The sequence below is a fragment of the Cebidichthys violaceus genome, unplaced genomic scaffold (genome assembly GCF_023349555.1).
Source record: "Cebidichthys violaceus isolate CVI_PGR_0920_01 unplaced genomic scaffold, fCebVio1.0.p SCAF_12, whole genome shotgun sequence".
Classification (NCBI taxonomy): domain Eukaryota; kingdom Metazoa; phylum Chordata; class Actinopteri; order Perciformes; family Stichaeidae; genus Cebidichthys; species Cebidichthys violaceus.
In genome coordinates, this window is record NW_027176285.1 from 4979409 (window position 1) to 4997617 (window position 18209).

At 43.2% G+C, this 18209-nt stretch overlaps 2 protein-coding genes across 3 annotated transcripts in view; both read left to right on the plus strand.

The window, feature by feature from the left end:
• The window catches only part of LOC137868924 (protein unc-13 homolog B-like), a 62996-nt gene that overhangs the window by 34571 nt on the left and 10216 nt on the right, over positions 1–18209 (plus strand). For both annotated transcript variants that reach the window (XM_068705963.1, XM_068705964.1), the window contains exons 9-25: positions 626–919; positions 1039–1129; positions 9441–9487; positions 9711–9789; positions 10613–10687; positions 11242–11461; positions 11532–11759; positions 11894–12035; positions 12185–12354; positions 14399–14514; positions 14892–15055; positions 15511–15661; positions 15849–15917; positions 16306–16395; positions 16629–16766; positions 16848–16978; positions 17099–17184. In XM_068705963.1, coding sequence (XP_068562064.1) covers positions 626–919; positions 1039–1129; positions 9441–9487; positions 9711–9789; positions 10613–10687; positions 11242–11461; positions 11532–11759; positions 11894–12035; positions 12185–12354; positions 14399–14514; positions 14892–15055; positions 15511–15661; positions 15849–15917; positions 16306–16395; positions 16629–16766; positions 16848–16978; positions 17099–17184 — 2291 coding nt within the window. The remainder of the gene's footprint in view (positions 1–625; positions 920–1038; positions 1130–9440; positions 9488–9710; positions 9790–10612; positions 10688–11241; positions 11462–11531; positions 11760–11893; positions 12036–12184; positions 12355–14398; positions 14515–14891; positions 15056–15510; positions 15662–15848; positions 15918–16305; positions 16396–16628; positions 16767–16847; positions 16979–17098; positions 17185–18209) is intronic.
• LOC137868596 (uncharacterized) lies at positions 3900–8542 on the plus strand. Its single transcript, XM_068705470.1, has 3 exons — positions 3900–4000; positions 5976–8408; positions 8507–8542. Exons 2-3 carry the CDS (start codon positions 6108–6110, stop codon positions 8540–8542), a joined length of 2337 nt encoding a protein of 778 aa, XP_068561571.1. The 5' UTR covers positions 3900–4000; positions 5976–6107.

Genomic DNA, 18209 nt, shown 5'->3' on the forward strand with positions numbered 1-18209 from the left:
ATGTAGAATTTTAAACACACATATCAACTCAATATTTCACTATCCACATCCATCTGCTCTTCAACCCCTCGTCTCCATAAGCTTACTTACCATCATACACCGTTTTTATGTGTTTCCTCATGTGGACCGGTGAAAGTAAAACATTGACATTAAAATATGCAGGTGTATGTGTATGCAGAAATATACTCATTTTAATAATGACTAGCAGGAACAGGGGATTTTATACCTCACACCACAAAATGGAGCAAACTCGTATGTGTGCCATTTCTGTTTGAAAATGTAACTTCAATTAGGAAAAGCATTTGCAGAGTATAATGCACATTTTATTATTTGCCAACATGCAACAGTCTCCGTGCAAGGTTGGGTATCTTTTTAGGGCATGATGTGGTGTGTGTAGATTGTCTGTAGATGGGAGGGGCTTACTACAGCCTAACAAACTAATTATTGTGTTTATTGTTTTAGTATTATATAGCATTGAAACTAATAGTTTCTAGTTTTTTATGTAACCATCCCCACTTATCTGTCCTTGACTAAAGTAAAAATATTTAGAAGTCATCTTTCACCATGTTTTAATCGCAACAATCTGACATTGAATATTTTCCTCACTCCTCTCTCACCATTGTAGTCCAGTGGAAAGTAGTCGCTTTGGGTCATCAGGAAACCTGAGCCAGACCAGCTCCCAGCTTAGTGAGACTGGCCAAGAGAGCACTGGAGGGTCCGAACTGGAGGAGTCCTTCCACGCCTACCACAGCACCAGCTTTCATCCCTCCACCAATGGGCAACCACGCACCAATGGACATCCTCCCACCAATGGACACTCTACTGTCGGTGAGCAGCAGAAACATGGGCTGTCTCCTGAAGTAGGACGGGGTGTGAGAAAGGACACTCCAGCAGAGCGAGGTTCCTCTAAACTCTTAAGGTTTGTTTTATGAACAGAATTTAACTCGGTTATATATGTGCTATAACGAAGATGCATGGCAACTGAGAAATTGTCCCCATTTCTTTCTGTGACCCTATTCTTAAATCCATGTAACCCAGGTTCCATGATGATGGGCCGCCTTTACCATTTTCCCCATCCAGAGTTTGTTGGTTGAAGGCCATCAATAAAGTCAGGGTTCAGCTCCGAGAGGTAGGCAATGCTTCACCTCAGTTCCTACACCAATAGCTGATCTCTCATCACCTCCTGAAGTCTGACGTTCTAACCCTCTTTTTTTTCCTACCCTACCACACACACACACAGAATGATTATACAGATATACAAACTTGCAATTCTTTGTAAGTGGTTGAGTTTTACCTTGTTGGTTGTTTCAGACAATGCATAAAATGTCTAAAGACACATTACACAGGCAAACCTTTGATAGCCTCTGGGCAGCAACAGTGGAACTACTTGGGATTCAGCACCTCAGAGGCGCCCCACAAACAACTTTCAAGTTAAGGATGAGTGTATTTCATTTAGTTTCACACACCCAATTGTAATTGCAGCAGACTTGTCACAAGCTCGCTCCTCTGTGCCACAGCTGCCCAGCCGACACGTGCTCCTCCAATAGAGAGGTGAGATAGTAGTGTCGGTCTATTATTTGTTACTGAATAACAAGCATTTTCCGAAAGATGTGGTGTGCTTAATTCATGTTGGTAATTCCGAGGGGTAAAGGGTAAAAAGCAGATATCTGAATACTAAAGTTGAACCGACTTAGCCAACAAACAGAATAACCAAATGGTCGAATATTCGGGCCCAGCCCTATGATACTGCCCAGCTTTTTAAGTAACATTGCATTTGTAAATCATTTTAGATACTCAGTGTTTGCCTCATCTCCCTCTCTGTCTCACTCTTCATTGGTAGATTTGAACTCTTCATATGGCACTGTGATCTTGAGGCTAAAGTATAGTGTCCCTCTGTTGACTTGGGTCCATCACTCAATGCCTCAGGGGCCTATAATTTGCCTTAATAGATGGCTCACTTATGGAAGTATTCGTGTTCTACTGTGAATGGTGACTCGTGGTGGTCACTGAGTATTTTATCAGAGTTGGTTAAAACAGGTGTTTTTTTTAGGGAAATGCTTGATGAACCAAAAACGGTGGTCCAGGGTCAACAAGCTTCTATTACCCCACTAACTTTTTTCATTTGAACAATCTAATGAGAGGGAAAGATGTACCGCAAGAGATGAGATGTGGCAATTTTTGTTTGCATTGTGTCATTTTCAGACAAAGGTATTGACTCCCATCAGTGATAGGTGATCATTTGATCCCATTCGGAGCCCCTCCTTTCTCTGAAAAATACACTTGTACTTATAGGAAATCATATGCCATTGTTTTAATCTCCATCACGTCATATTTGGCTTTTGGTGTCAGAATCAGATGCCACGTAGCCTCATATTAATCCCATACCAATCTGGAGAGTGTGTATCCAGCGCATGTAAACTGATGATAAATCTAGTCCTGCATCTAATCGGGAATCTTTAGAGGGTGGTCATAATAAAAACATGGGAATCTCTCAGCTCTAACTAGAGGGATTCATCCCCTTGATTAAGCTTTTTATGGCACAGCAGTAAAGAAGTATATAGAACCTCGATTGGCTCCATTATAATGATTGGTTTGCACAGACACATGTACTGAAAGTGATGGCTGATCGAAGACATGAGTATAACTAGAAAGCAAGATGAAAGCTGTCTAAGTGCCATTTATTACAGGACAAAGGGAAACGACTGTAATGAATTCAATAACAGTCACCAGCATAATGAGACACTGTAAATCAACCTTGCATGCATGTTTATATCCAGAGAATACAATGATATGAGATATATTCCGAGTTTAACATTTCCTGGAAAATGTTTGCACACAGGGGCAAATATAGAGAAGGAAGTGAAACTGGCTCCCACAGCCGTTTCCAGTGTCAGTTTCAATACCTATATTTTCCGTTTTGAAGCCTCTGCTACGGCATTTCGGTCGTCGCCACCTTGTTTTTTTGTAACCACAAGTGACATGACGTACAACCTGAAACGAACGCTGAAAAAGACCTATTTTGGCGACCAAAATGTTACAATTAACTCTCATGAACTAAAAAACACACTGTGAAAGGGTTAAAGTTCTAAGACGGACACACAGACACACGGACAACTCCCAGACCGGACAACGGCATGGTAGCCACCTGTCAATCACCAGGTTGCCCCGCCCTAAAGCATACCCTGCTTTACGGCCTATTTGACTCTAAATGGATCATAATTTACTAAATGAACATCATGCTGTATTGAAGAAGACTTGAAACTAGCGATTGATACCAAAAACTCATGTACAGTTACAATGTACTGTATACTGAGGTCATTTTCTCATAGACTTCTATACAATTTCTTTCGCACCCAGAACCCTGTGATGGCCAATTGAAAGAATCCAAGTTTAAGGCACTTACGCATTGGCTTTTAAAAGAATAGAAATTCCTTCCGCTTAACAATTTCCCATTAATAAGGTAAAAGTAATCAAGGAAATCAGTATGTGGAGGTAAGCCAGTGGTCCTGATATATTGATCAGGGGTTGTTTTCACTAATTTTATGAATAGAAAAGACAATAATCCCGAATATCAGCAGCCGGCAGATGTGAAAACACAGAAAAAGAGTAAATGTGACTGAGAGCTGGCAGTCTCACAGCCTCAGATCAGCTTTGTGCTGGAATGCATTGCCAGAGGACAGACGGAGAGAGAGCCGAGAGAGAATGTGAGAGGGTGGGAGCTGGGAGTAGGGATGGCTACTTAACCGAGAGTGAACTGCTGTGTGATTGTGGTCTGCTACTGTCACGCTTGCCGTTCCAGTGGCAGAAATGAGTGCATCTCTGTCAATTAGAGAAGATCTGCTGGTTGTGATTGAGGCAGAGCACCACTTTTGATACTACGCCCGGGGATACATTTTGAAGATAAACGAAGGAAGTTGCTATCACTGATCTGCAGAGCGACCCTGATCTTGCAAGATAACGTCTACAGGTTGTTCTCGATTATAATTTTTTCCCCAATAAGGTAAGGCTTACAATTACATTTTTTTTATCGTTTTAATCACTTAGTATCAAGTTTGTGTAGACTTTGATGAAACAAAAAGCAGAAATGCATGTTATGTTTGGCTAATGTACATAGAAAATATTTGTCTTCGTGCTTCTACAGAAACATCATTTTAGTTTGCTATGAAAATTTAGATCACCTGCCAAAAAACAAATACTTTGCTGAGAAATCGACTTAACCTCAAAAGAAAGATGTCTTCTGCCGCAGACTATTTAGTAAGGAGAGAGAAGAGACTGCTGCAGGCTATTACTATGACTGTCCTGAGAAAATGAGCCTGACCCCAACACCCCTTCTATGTTTCTTGATCCTGTACAGCCAATTAATGAATCACTGACTATCAGTGTGCACCCATAGCAGATCACGACTGTCTGTAAAAAAAGCCAGTGGCCCTCAGAAGTGAAGCTAAATGTTTTTATTGTACAGTCCAGATATTTCTGTTCATATTTGTTAATCAGAAATGAAAGAACATTTATACATATCGTAATCTCAGATCGTCTGCTTTCCTTTTTAGCTGATGCGCTTGATTTCAATTCAGTAGCGATAGGGAACAAGACTTTTTCTGCCAGCAAAACCTTTATCAGGCTCAAGTGCTTATTGGAGACCTCCAGTACAGGGTAGGTTAATTTAGTATATATCATAATGTAATTATATATCATATGTTGTAGAATAAATGTACAAAATATTTGAGGTGAGTTTGTTCATTTCAACAGGGGACACAAATATCTAGAAATCAGATTGCAGCCTTCATAATCCATAATATGAGGCAGTTGATTTTGTGTGTGTGTGTGTGTGTGTGTGTGTGTGTGTGTGTGTGTGTGTGTGTGTGTGTGTGTGTGTGTGTGTGTGTGTGTGTGTGTGTGTGTGTGTGTGTGTGTGTGTGTGTGTGTGTGTGTGTGTGTGTGTGTTTGTTTTGTTTAAGGCTGTAGTTAAAGCCTTTAAGTCTGAACATTTGTACACTGTAGCCCCATTTTTAGTAATGGAGCTAAAGCATCTAAAGAAACAGAAAAAGAGATTAGTAGTTAACTTTTGATTTTGAAGTCCAGGTAAAGTAAGATCCGAGATTTATATTTTTTATACTATATTTATATACTTGCCTATTAGTTTATTTGGTCATTCAAATTTGGCTAGATGGTTAATAATACATGTTTCTGTGGTATGACAAACATTTATTTTTAAAGCAGAAGTGTTCCTACATCTCTCTGATCTTTAGGGGCGATCAGCAGGAATTGTAAAGCTATCAGATAGATCCAAGTTGCATTTTTGGGGTATTCAATAATCCCTTTAGTGTTTACACTATAGGCGATGGCTCAGAGCTACAATGTCAAGCCGTGCAGCTGGTATGGGTGTGAAAGCATGACATGGCCTTAGAGGAAAGAATTGATCTATCATCTAATTACCAAGCTGCCTTTCCAGAGCATCCTAATTACAGAGATGTAAGCAGCTGCATGGTGTTGCTACTCTGACTGAGAGGTCAGTTATAGACATTGTCTATCCTACTTCTATACTGTACTGAGTAATGTAGACTCTCGATGTGACCTCAAATATAAGCAAATGCCTTTTATAGCCATTATTTAGCCAATGTAGCATTATTTGCTACTTAGTAATCACAGTGTCAAATGTTAGAATTGTTTTTTTTCTCATAACTGTCTGGTCTGTTTGTCATACTAATAGGATTCTAGTAAATTCAAAAGAAAAGAGAAATATGAATTTGATAACTGAGAAAATTGCATTTCTTTTTATAAGTAGCACATACAAGGTTTTCTTGATTTTGCGGTTTAACACTTAAGTTTGATTGTTATTTCATGGCAGACACATAGCAGAGTAATGGCTTAGCAGAAACAGCAGAACCAACCAAATGATATTACAATAATAACGCACAACAAACTTAGATCAGTTTCCATTGCTTTTTCAACCAAATAACTGTTTGTTTTTTCAGTACAGGTACTCAGTCATTTGAACTTGAAAATATTGGCTTATGCTATGCTATACACCACCCTGAGGAGGAGTCACTGAGGCAGTGATTTGTCCATGTGCGGGGACAGCTTACAAAGAGTGCCACTTCTCAGGGATGCTCCCCAGAGGACACCCCAGTGGACAGGATGAACCCTACAAATCGGAGCTACTCCCACTGTCGCCCAAGACGCGAGACCTGCGGGAGAAGAGATCACAGAGCCCCAAAGTTGGACGAAGTCTACGCAGAAAGCTGCAGGAGTGCCTTCAGGGACCAGAGGACAACTCCCTTCATGACCTGTCGTCAGTGGAAACTATCTGCACCAAAGCTGACCACAGCAGTTCGGCTTGCCAGGATGGCATTGGGGTTGTGGAGGATACTCTTCCCAGGCTTATTGAAAAGATCAGAAACATAGAAGAGAAAAAGAAGAGGGAGGATGCGGAGGCAGAGGAAGGTTCTAGTAATATTGTGGAACATATTCTTAAAGAGCTGAAAGGCATTAACAAGATCCAGGAGGAAATTTCTGACCTGAGGCAGTATCTAACATCTGTGCGAGGCTCGGTGGATGAAGTATCTTGTTGTGTCGATGCGGTGCTCAGTGAGCTCTACTCTGGGGCTTCAGCTGCACCTCATCCAAGTCCTGTTTCTAAAACACCACGCATCAGACGAGGAAGCCTGGGTAGACAGAACGCCATCACATCTCTTCAAGGGAGAGACACCAGTCCAATGTTGGATCGCAACGATGGTGGAAAGAATTCAGGACATAAGCCATCTCACAGATCACCTAAACAGTGGCACGTTGACAGAGTCACCCTCCAATCAGACCAGAAAACCGACCAACATAACCCAAAGCAGAGTTCAGCCATGCACATGCTAGGCCCTACAAAACCTGACCCCTGCTACTTGGAGCTTCATCGTGGCCATGACTACCAAAGCGACTGCTCTTTGTCATCGTGCCACAGTTCCAATTGTCAAGGAGCAAGCCTACTCTCTGGTGACACAGAATATGACAGGTGGCCTTCCGGTGATATCCAGCACAGCATAAGTGGGGAAGGAGGATGGAGTGAGGAGGACATCTGCTCTTGTGCAAACAGTCGAGAAGAGCTAGATAATTGTCTCAGTGTTTGGAACAGGTGCACCACAGAGGAGACACAAAGCAGCACACCGGGTCATTCTTCACACACCAGCTCTGAGCATCTTTCATTGCTGTTTGGACACCATTACAACTCTCCTTCGAGTTCTTCCAGTATGCTTGACTGGAGGCCCCCCAGACTACCAACTGAGGAAGAAAACCTGGAGTGCGACTGTTCTGCAAACTGCCCGTACTCCCGTAGTTCTGGTTACCACACCATGGATGCCTGTGCAAATGAACTGGGTAGTGAGCCCTCCAGGAGTCTGAGTTGCTCCACTGTGCTGTTGACGGACTGTGATGATGGTTGCCTGGAGCCACATTCACTGTGCGATGACTGTCCATCGTCCGGTGACACTCTTGATCTGGGGTCTGCTGACAGTTTGGACAGGGAGTGGACCGATCACAGCATCTCCAGGGATGAAGCAGAAAAATCTTTGTCACAAGAGTCTTCTGAAATAGATTCTGATAGTGCAGCCAGGACTCCCAACATAGGTTTTGATGTAACAACTTTTAGCAAGGCTGTACTCACGTTCAGGTCAGCTTTGAAAGGTGCTTTGAAAAAGTTGGAAGGATCCAACTCTGAAGGTGTTAAAGATGATGGTGGATCAGAAGCACCTCCATCCCCGGGCCGAGAACCCAGTAAGCCCAAGGAGGAGCAGGGCATTTCAGATAATACACAGGGAGATGTCAGTCTGACAGAGAATCACACTCAATTTGGCACTCCAAAGGAGCAGAGTGAGGCTTTGGTTTCCGTGGATCGTGGTGAGACACGTGAGGACAAGTCATGCTCCTTTCAAGCATCCCCCCATGAAGCAATCCACTGTCCCTCCACCCCGACTGAATGTCACTCTGTAGAGATTTCCCAGGACAAAGGAGAATGTCCAACAGATGGGGAACTGTCCACCCTTGACCTAACACCAAACAGTGGTCCAGCAAGGCAGGACGAGAGTCCGCTGGGCTCAGGGCTCAGTACAGATGAGGTGCGGTTAAGTCCAATTATTGAAAACCACGTTCTTGATGAGGAAAATCAAGGAAACTCTACGGATGCCAGTCACAAAGAGCGTATAGCTAATTTCCAGCGCATCCTAAGGGAAAAGCGGCAAACCCGTCATAGACTATCCAAATCGACTCAGGGGTCTCAGGGGTCACATGGCTCTCAAGGCTCTCAGGGATCCCAATCTCAAGACGAGTTTATCCCAGGTATACTCTATACTTCAATCGCTGGCAAGCCCAGTAATAACAGCAAAAACATACATCTTAAAGCATGTAATGAACCGATGAAATTTGCATATATAGCATACCATATTAAATGTTTGTATCATTATTCATCAGTTATAAACATTCATACTTTCTAATTCAACTGTGATTTGTTTCTTCTTTGCAGATTGTGGGGGTGAAGATAATCAGGTTACTTATTTAACATTAGCTATTTAAGCTACAGTTGCTTTCCTGTTGATTTTGGTCGTTGTGGGATAATTGTGTTTATTTATTTTCTTTCCATTGCTTGTCTTTGTCAGAGAGAGTGCTTGTGTGCACTCCAAAGCATAATGCACAACATGCAAATGATACAGGTTATCATGGGTTGATTTAGAACTTCATCCTGCTATTCTGGAAAGGATATTTGTCCTATCACTGCTGTTTTTCAGTTTATTATCATTTCATTCATGTTGTAGCTTTAGAGTACAAATCCCCAGTTCTGTTTCTGGTGCTAGCGTTAGCACAGCTGCTTCCCCAGAAGTTTATCAAACGATATCAGAAACTCGACCTTTGAGAGTTAACCCCAAAGGGATCTCCACTTTCAACTTCTTTCATCTGAGAGACACGGATGAAAGACTTTTCCTTTGAGGGAAAAGTAAATGAACTTATGTACATGTGTAGCCCCCCAGTCGTAATGTTGGTGGTTTGACAAAATCCTTACAAGTGATTTATCTGCGTCTTCAAAATGATCTGGGGTGTCTGTTAAAGCAGTCCATGGGCAAACCGATTTTACTTAGGGTTACTTAACCCTAACCCTGTGAAATTGAACTAATTCTGTTGTATTTTGTCTCTATAATGTTGGTCCACCATTGCATTTTACATAACATTTTTTACAATTAAAGAGTTCAGCCACGTTTGTTTGATCTTGTGTTCTAAAAGCATCATCACTTTTTTAAATTTTTTATTTGACTTTGCATGTTCTGTAACACCAAGAAGGTCAAACTCAACCAAATACAACTTTCCATTATTCCAACTTTCCTCTTCTTGTGCTCTACTGTGCAATATAATGCAAAATACTTTTTAGGTCGTCAGCCTAAATTCTCACATTTGAATTCTTGTAGGTCCGAGATGAAGAACCCAATGCCAGACAAGCCTGGGTCAAACCAGGGTAAGTCATATATAGAATATTATGTATCATTTGGTTTGCTTAACAATTATTATAAGTATAATTTTTGGGATAATTTCATTAGTAATAAGTAGCACTAAATGAGCTTTTTGATACTATAGTGACTATATTCATTTGACCATTGTGATGACAGTGGAAATGTCCTGCTGTGCTATTATATGTGGGAACTTTTATTCACTTTTATTCTATCATTGTTGGTGCATAGTGGGGGATCTGGTCTATATGGGATTGACAGCATGCCAGACCTGCGTAAAAAGAAGCCCATCCCCTTGGTCAGCGACGTGGTCAGTACTAACTTGTTATTCGTTATTAATACCGTACGTCATATGTCATCTTGTTTGTTTTTGTTCTTTGTTTGTTGAGTGCACGTCTTTCTATTTGTGCGACCACCACAGAAGTCGCAGTTCTCATTTTGGAGACAAATATGAAATCAGCCTGCTAATTTGTCTCTCCCTCCTCTCTTGAACCCAAAACTATTCCCCACAACTCTCTTGAATGCATTCACTCTCCTTGGTCAGGCTATGGTAAGTTAATAGAACCCAGTTGCCACTCCCTTTTCTCCTGAAGCTCAAAATATCAAGTAGGACAAATAAACCAGTAGTTGCCTCGAACACGTATGTCTACAGCATGTTGATCTCTTTGATCGCAAACCTCTTGTTTAATACAAATGAAAGCATTTGCATGCATCTTGGTCACGGGTAGCTTTTTCTTCCTACTTGATATTATCATTGCAATATGTCATCAACAAATCATTCCCCCACCTTTTGGTTTGTATTAACACTCCCATGAAAATGTGTGGCAGATGGTCTTGGTATTGTTTGATACTAGTATAACATTTTAGTAATCTCCTCTTCACTAGTCTATTAAAACTAACTACTACTACTACTACTACTACTCACATGGGTTTTCTGATCATCCGGTAAGAATTCCATCTGTGGGACAAAATAATAACCCTACTCACCACCCTTACAACTACCCTAGCCACCTTGTTAACCATACTGACCTTCATTGTTACTGTCATATTTTGAGCTGTGCTTGGTTGTGGGTTGTGTATGCGTTCGATGAATACTAACTTGGCTGAAATGTTCCATGTCATGCGTCGTTCAGTCTCTCGTCCAAGCCAGGAAGGCAGGGATCGCATCTGCCATGGCCGCACGGTCCTCAATCAAGGATGAGGAGCTGGTGAGTATAATAACACATTACACAGTTAGTTCCACCAAGAAAAAGTCGTATGATTCAGGGCTCCTACGTTCTTCTAATTCCATGCATTTAAGGGCTACAGCTGTAGTTGGGTCCATATGGTCCGCACCAAAGGGCGAAAATTATACATTGTTGCATTTTAGTTCTGGTGGCACAAGGCGTATTACTATGGGATAGCTGTCACATGCTTTTCAATAATGTTAATGAACTGGCTAAATACACTGATTATGATACAAGCACAGCAGTTTTGACAGCTCTTTTTTAATCACGGAAAATACCTGTGCTGACGTGCATGTGTTGATTTGCATCAATAGGTTATATGCATAGTTTTAAATACAGATCAGTAAGGATGATTCCATAACAGGATTCCTGATCAGCAAATTGATTTATTAGTTGTTTAGCTTTTGAAATACTTTTCACAACACAAAAAGAACCGCACACTTGGAAGCCTTTTCAAACGAACCGTACTTACCAGAAGCAACCGGTTCTTAGTTAGATGTGAAAACTCCCTAAAAGAAAGTGTCCCCCTTCTGTAGAAAAACCACGTGTACAAGAAGACCCTGCAGGCTCTCATCTACCCCATATCCTGCACTACGCCACATAACTTCGAGGTGTGGACCGCCACGACGCCCACATACTGCTACGAGTGCGAGGGGCTGCTGTGGGGAATAGCCCGCCAAGGCATGCGTTGCTCCGAGTGCGGGGTCAAGTGCCACGAGAAGTGCCAAGAGCTGCTGAACGCCGACTGCCTACAGCGTGAGTACTGCCCAGAAAACAATTAAACGTCGTAAAAGTAGTAGTTTTTAATGGATTTTAATCTGTAAAGGTGCTGCGGAGAAGAGCTCTAAGCATGGAGCTGAAGACCGAACTCAGAATATCATCATGGCCATGAAGGACAGGATGAAGATCAGGGAAAGGAACAAGCCGGAAATCTTTGAACTCATCAGGGAGGTGTTCATCATCAGCAAAGCCATCCACGCACAGCAGATGAAGACCATCAAGCAGAGCGTACTAGACGGCACTTCAAAGTGGTCAGCCAAGATCACCATCACAGGTGAGATTCGATGAAATCCACCACAACTTTGAAAGTGAAACCCTCTGCATGAATCTCAGCAGCGGTCACATGTGATTCTTGTTCAACACCAACGGTTGTTCCTCATTGTCTTTGTTCCTCTGTCGTCGCGCTAGTTGTTTGCGCCCAAGGACTTCAGGCAAAGGACAAGACAGGATCCAGCGATCCATATGTCACCGTTCAGGTGGGCAAGACCAAGAAGAGAACCAAGACCATTTATGGCAACCTCAATCCTGTCTGGGAGGAGAAGTTCCACTTGTAAGTCACATTTATACACACATTGTTCAACCCTTTCCCTTTGATCTCTAAAAAAGTTGATGCTTGCTCTTCATAAACACTAGAGCAACTCTATTGTTTTCTATGAAATTGTACCTATCTAGCTTATATGTGTTTATTTTTTCCGCTAGCGAGTGCCACAATTCCTCGGACCGAATCAAAGTGCGTGTGTGGGACGAGGACGATGACATCAAGTCGAGGGTGAAGCAGCGTCTAAAGAGGGAGTCCGATGATTTCCTGGGCCAGAGCATAATTGAAGTGCGAACGCTGAGCGGAGAAATGGACGTCTGGTACAACCTGGGTCAGTACGCTGTCTAGTCATGGACTCGCAGTCAGACGTATACGGTTGGTACAACCTAACAGTTGCTATAACTGGGCGATAACCCAATCACAAACTTAGAAACCTACTCAGCGCAGCACTTAAGAGAGACTGCACCACCTCTCTTGGTGGTGTACAGATGATAAACACATCCCAACCTTCATTGCTTCATATTGTTCAAAACTTTCAAAATCATAACCATTAGTTTTGTTTGAAATAAATCCATCTTCAACAAGTTACAGAAGTCTATAGCTTTGTTTTACCTGCTGTCCTTTTTGTTGGAAGAAAAACTGAACATGAAACATCCCAACTTATTTTGTCCGATATTTTACTTTGGAGACTTTTGCAAAAAAGAAACAACCAGCAGGTCTGTGGTGGGCACAAAACGCACCGACACTGGAACAATTTAGAAGAAAATTTAGAAGGGCACACGAAGACCGCAGAGACCAAAGTTGGAAAGTCGTTCTTCCATCTTCGGTTTTGTTCCTGAGCTTGAAGTCGTAATGTTGTACGACACCACATTGAATGCAGCATAAATCTTGCAACACTAATGAAAGTGGAACATAATGCGTGTAAAAAACAAACAAAACCTCCTTGATGGAGGTAACAACTGTTAGCAGATGTTTTTTCTTATTGGAACAGAGATTGAAGGGGCTGCCTTTGTGTTGGTTTTGGTAGACAGCTGCTGTCCCCTCTTCCAGGTACAGACTCTTTTAGTTGTATGGAAAACCAGATCATAACCGCACCGGCCTGCTTTCACCCCCGGCTGCATGTTCTTCCTCATTTACCATGTCTGCTTCGATTAGTTCCACTTTCTCTTAACGAAGGATTGATCTACTTCCGAAGAAGCATTCTTTTCACACGTGTGTGTTTCCAGAAAGTCCAGTCAGATGTTTGTTTCAATCTCATTAGCCACGTCTCCTTTGCCTGCAGGTACCTTTTTTTTTTCTTTTTCTTTTTTTTACACGGGCATGGAGTGGCCTCAAGGCCAAAATAGACCTACATGAAAATATTTCCAGTTCCTTTGCGCTTGCTGAAAAAAAAATATATAAACTTGTTTCGTGAAAATCCCCAGTTCTATTCCACCAGGTTTGAAGATGAGTACTGAGTCAATATAAAAATACACAGGAGCTGATTTTATCGGCCCCTTGTGCTATGTAGTACGAGCACATATACAGGTTGGACCCCCCCCCCCCCCCCCCCTCAGGATAGAATATCTTCCTAATCTTGTCCTTTTTATCACACAGACAATCAGACTTGTCTTTGGACTGCCCCCCCCCCTTACATTATGTCATGTTGCTTTGATTGATTGCTATCCGTTAAAAGCACTCCATCCTCCCTCCCATGTTGTATGTGAGAGTGAGGCGTTCACTGTCTTGTTTCCACTTGATTAAAAGTGCAGGAAATGGCACTGATAAATCTTTCACTGGGACAGCACTGAATACGAATGTGCCTAATAAATCTGCTGTTGTTTCTTGTCAACCGGGGAGACATGAAGTGCTCGATTTTAATATCCCTCTGATGATCACATCAACAAAACATTCCTAATGTTAGGAGCCGTTAGCAAAATGAATGATCAGTCGCGTAATGTGCGCTTTGCCATCTTTATCTTCTTCAGTACAATCTCCGCCTCCTACCGATGTGTGATTATCGAGAAGCAGCACTCCAGTCCCCCCCCCCCCCCTGCGACACGTACAAATTACCCTCAATGATGCGCCTGTCAGGGCAAATAGCAGGGGTGAAGTGTCTTTCTGCGATCAGGAGCACATCCACGCAGCCCCTCTGCCATTGTCTCCCTCACTAACTGCCAGAGGACTTCTATTAGCATCGCTGGCTCTGCGCTGTCGTCAAACTGTAGAAACAGAACCCCCCCCCCCCGCTGTAATAGAGCTGCCACGGTAATAGTCAGTAATTAGCGTTGCCTTAACAAGGCAGGCTCGCGCAGGCCTCCCGTCTCACAGATTGGTACTGAGAGTTATGAGTCGTTGTATCTGCATGACGCGTCTTTTGTGTTTTTGAATTACAGAGAAGAGGACAGACAAGTCGGCCGTGTCGGGGGCCATTCGCCTCCAGATCAACGTGGAGATTAAGGGCGAGGAGAAAGTGGCTCCGTATCACGTGCAGTACACCTGCTTGCACGAGGTATTTGACTCTCACATCGCCGCCGGGTCGTGGCAATGACCCAAACACACAGGATGTCCATCGAGGCAGAAGTTGTCGGCCCCTGTGTCAGTAAAGCAACAGCCACCACAGAATAGAATTGTATGTAATCAGCCTCAGAATCTGGTTCAGTGATTTTAGACGGAAATCACAAAGATTCGCTTGAAACAGTTACATAATCCCACCACTACCCTGGAAAAAAGAAAAACTTTCCGTGTATTTTTTTTTCATTGGTTTTACTACCTGACACACCTCACATAACCTGTTTAACAGCCCCCAAGCATTAACCTTCACATTCTATATCTTTCTTCAGATCTACAAAAGCCATTGAAATGACCCAGTGTCTTTGTCCGTCGCAGAACCTGTTCCACCACTCGACCGACATGCTCGGCCAAGGCGCGGTGAGAATCCCAGAGGCCCGCGGGGACGACTCCTGGAAGGTGTACTACGACGACGTGGCCCAGGAAATCGTGGACGAGTTCGCCATGCGCTACGGGATCGAGTCGATCTACCAGGCCATGACGTGAGTCGGACAGTCTCTCTACCTGTCTGTGTGTTTGTGTCCCCCCACCCCCACCCCCCTTTACTCTCTCAATGCTCTCACATCGAATTGCCTCTCGGCCTCCAAGTGAAAGAAAATCAATTACAAATGTGCTGAGGATGGATTTGTCTCCATGAAATGTCACGCTCTGTGCAGATGCCTGTTAGCCGGGGCCCATTATTCACAGAAATCACACTCCAATGGGGCCGTGCCCTTCAACCAGCTAAGCTGACGGGCAGATGAAACGAGCGCTCCTAACAAGACCCCCGAGGGGACATGGGGTTCGACCCGACAAAAGGGGGAGCCGCTCCTTGCCTCCCACATATGCTTTGACAAAAAGGACGACGAAATGTCTTTGTGAAGAGTGACGGCGAGAAAAGGACGGCCTGTCGCCTGGGTCTTTATCAAGCTGTCCTTGTGCTCTCCTGTCTCTGCAGGCACTTTGCCTGTCTGTCGTCTAAGTACATGTGTCCCGGGGTTCCCGCCGTGATGAGCACCCTGCTGGCCAACATCAACGCCTTCTACGCCCACACGACCGCCTCCACCAATGTGTCCGCCTCCGACCGCTTTGCTGCTTCCAATTTTGGGGTTTGTATTACTGTAGTATCTCACACACACACACACACACACACACACACACACAGGCATAAGTATGTCTTGTCTCCGTGTTTCTGTCTCTCGGTCTTTGTCCTTGCATTTGTTTTTGTGTACAAATCGTTTTCCTTCCACTTCCTGTTCTCACTGTTTTCTTTTTTTTCTTTTATTCACCTCACAGAAAGAACGCTTTGTCAAGCTTTTAGACCAGCTACACAACTCCCTGCGCATCGACCTCTCAACCTACAGGGTAAGATTGTGATTGTATTCAATAGATATCACCGCCATTAAAGATAATTAATGAGATTTTTTTTCTTAAGAGGCATAATGTTGCTCTGACGTTTAAATTTATCGTTATCCATTTTCTATAATGTTGTATTTATTTTCACTCGATATGAAAAGTACCTGTTGATGATAAATGACCCTATTATACAACAAAAATGATTCTTTTATTCTACATTTTGTGACTCACATTTGAATTTGTCATCATTTCATATCACTTAATGTCCGTCTGAGTATAAACTGTGACAGCAATCTTATTTACAGTTAATAAACAGCAGTGGAGATGGCCTGCTGTACACCTCTAATGGTCCTTAATGCTATTGAATTGTATTCAAGTGAATGTATCTCTTCTGTAGAACCACTTTCCTGCCAGCAACAAGGATCGCCTGCAGGATTTGAAATCCACCGTGGACCTTCTAACCAGCATCACCTTCTTCAGGATGAAGGTAGCTAACAGCGTTTCATGTATCATACTTTTCTTTTTCTACTGTAGGATCTCAGCAAATGTTTATCAAATGATTTTTAAATGGGACACTTTGCCATAGCTCATTTAGATGCACAGTATCCCATTTACTTTTTGTAACTTGTTCTTTGCAGATAACCCTGTTGTCAGGTGAGTGTCAATAATCATTTTGCAGTCATTCACCGCCAGTGTTGCTATCTCCCATCTGGTGGTCAGGTCCAGGAGCTGCAGTCTCCGCCGAGAGCCAGCCAGGTGGTGAGGGACTGTGTCAAGGCCTGCCTCAACTCTACGTACGACTACATCTTCAACAACTGCCACGAGCTGTACAGCAGACAGTACCAACCCATCGACGCGGTAAGTCTGCGGCTGTGCGTCAGTAAGTAAAAGCGCCGCGAGGCTAGATCTCTCTCTGAACCGTGTTGTGCTATCACCCAGAACAAGGAGGACCTCCCTTTGGAGGAGCAGGGTCCGAGCATCAAGAACTTGGACTTCTGGCCCAAACTCATCATGCTCATCGTCTCCATCATCGAAGAGGACAGGAACTCCTACACGCCTGTGCTCAACCAGTTAGTAATGGGCTCGCACTCCCTCTTATCTTTTACTGCTTTTATTTGAATTGGAAGGAAATACACTGAAAAGTGTCAGTTGCAAATGTTCACCACACTCAATTATTTTCAAATTTACAGGTTCCCCCAAGAGCTGAACGTAGGGAAGGTGTCAGCGGAGGTCATGTGGACATTGTTCGCTCAAGACATGAAGTATGCTATGGAAGGTAGGATATCCATCAGCCCACTCATGACCGATTGTTGTGTTGTATCGACGGCACACAGTAAGTTATCGTTTGGCCCCCACTCCAGAATCATTTCGTTTACTAAAACTACGACATTCACATGTCATTCACCCATTCATACACTGGTGGCACAGCCTTCGGCAGCAATTTAGGGTTAAGTGTCTTGCCCAAGGACACATTGAGATGGACTAGTGGAGCTGGGGATCGAATCGTCGATCCTCTGATTGAAGGACGACCCGCTCTACTACTGATTCACAGTCGTTTTTTTTAGCGGGAAAACATTAGGGGGTTTGGAGGGAAAGAACAAGTCGAAGAGAAGAGAAGCTCTGATGAAGCTGGAAATGAGAAGAAGACGGGTTCCTGGGTAGAAACGGTACAGTGAAGGAGGGAATTAATAAACGTGCAGCGTGTGCAAGCTGCTTATGTCTCCCAGGAGCCTCTCTGTGATTTCCCTCTGCTCCACTGTACTGTACAGCACCATCGGCCCCCCCAGAGGCTTTCATCCCAGCCCCCGTCCTCAAGAGGAGACCCTCGCTGTTAAATATCTCTTTCACATACCACAGCACCGAAGTGGCGGCCCCTTCATTTCCAATCCGCATGAATATAAAAAGAGACGGAAAGAGTCCTGAGAGATTTTGCTGAAGAAGCACTACCAAAGAGCAGAAGTAGTTTTTAGTGGGTCACTAAAAAGATACTCAAGTGCCTGGTTAGAATTGAGCTGTTACTATTGCTGCAGAGCTGCAGTCCAAGACCAGGTCCAGACCAAGTCCAAAGGCCGTTAAGACCGAGTCAAGACCGAGTCTAGGGACAAGGATAATAATCTATCTATATCTAACAATATTGATCAGTCTTCTAACATCAAACTAATCAAAAGACGTTTCTACTCCGGGACCACCTTTAATATGCCCACATAGGGGCATTTTCATTTTCATCCAATTTTAATTTTCTATGTATTCATGGAGATTATTATGCAAATGGAATGCACGCAGGTAGTAGGGGTGCTGCAC

What these genes read in the sequence shown, in the direction of transcription:
- LOC137868596 (XM_068705470.1), top strand. Translation starts at nt 6,108, where the DNA reads ATGCTCCCCAGAGGACACCCCAGTGGACAGGATGAACCCTACAAATCG. An exon ending in GTAATGAACCGATGAAATTT is followed by an intron (nt 8,409 to 8,506) that starts GCATATATAGCA and finishes TCTTCTTTGCAG; the next exon opens with ATTGTGGGGGTGAAGATAAT.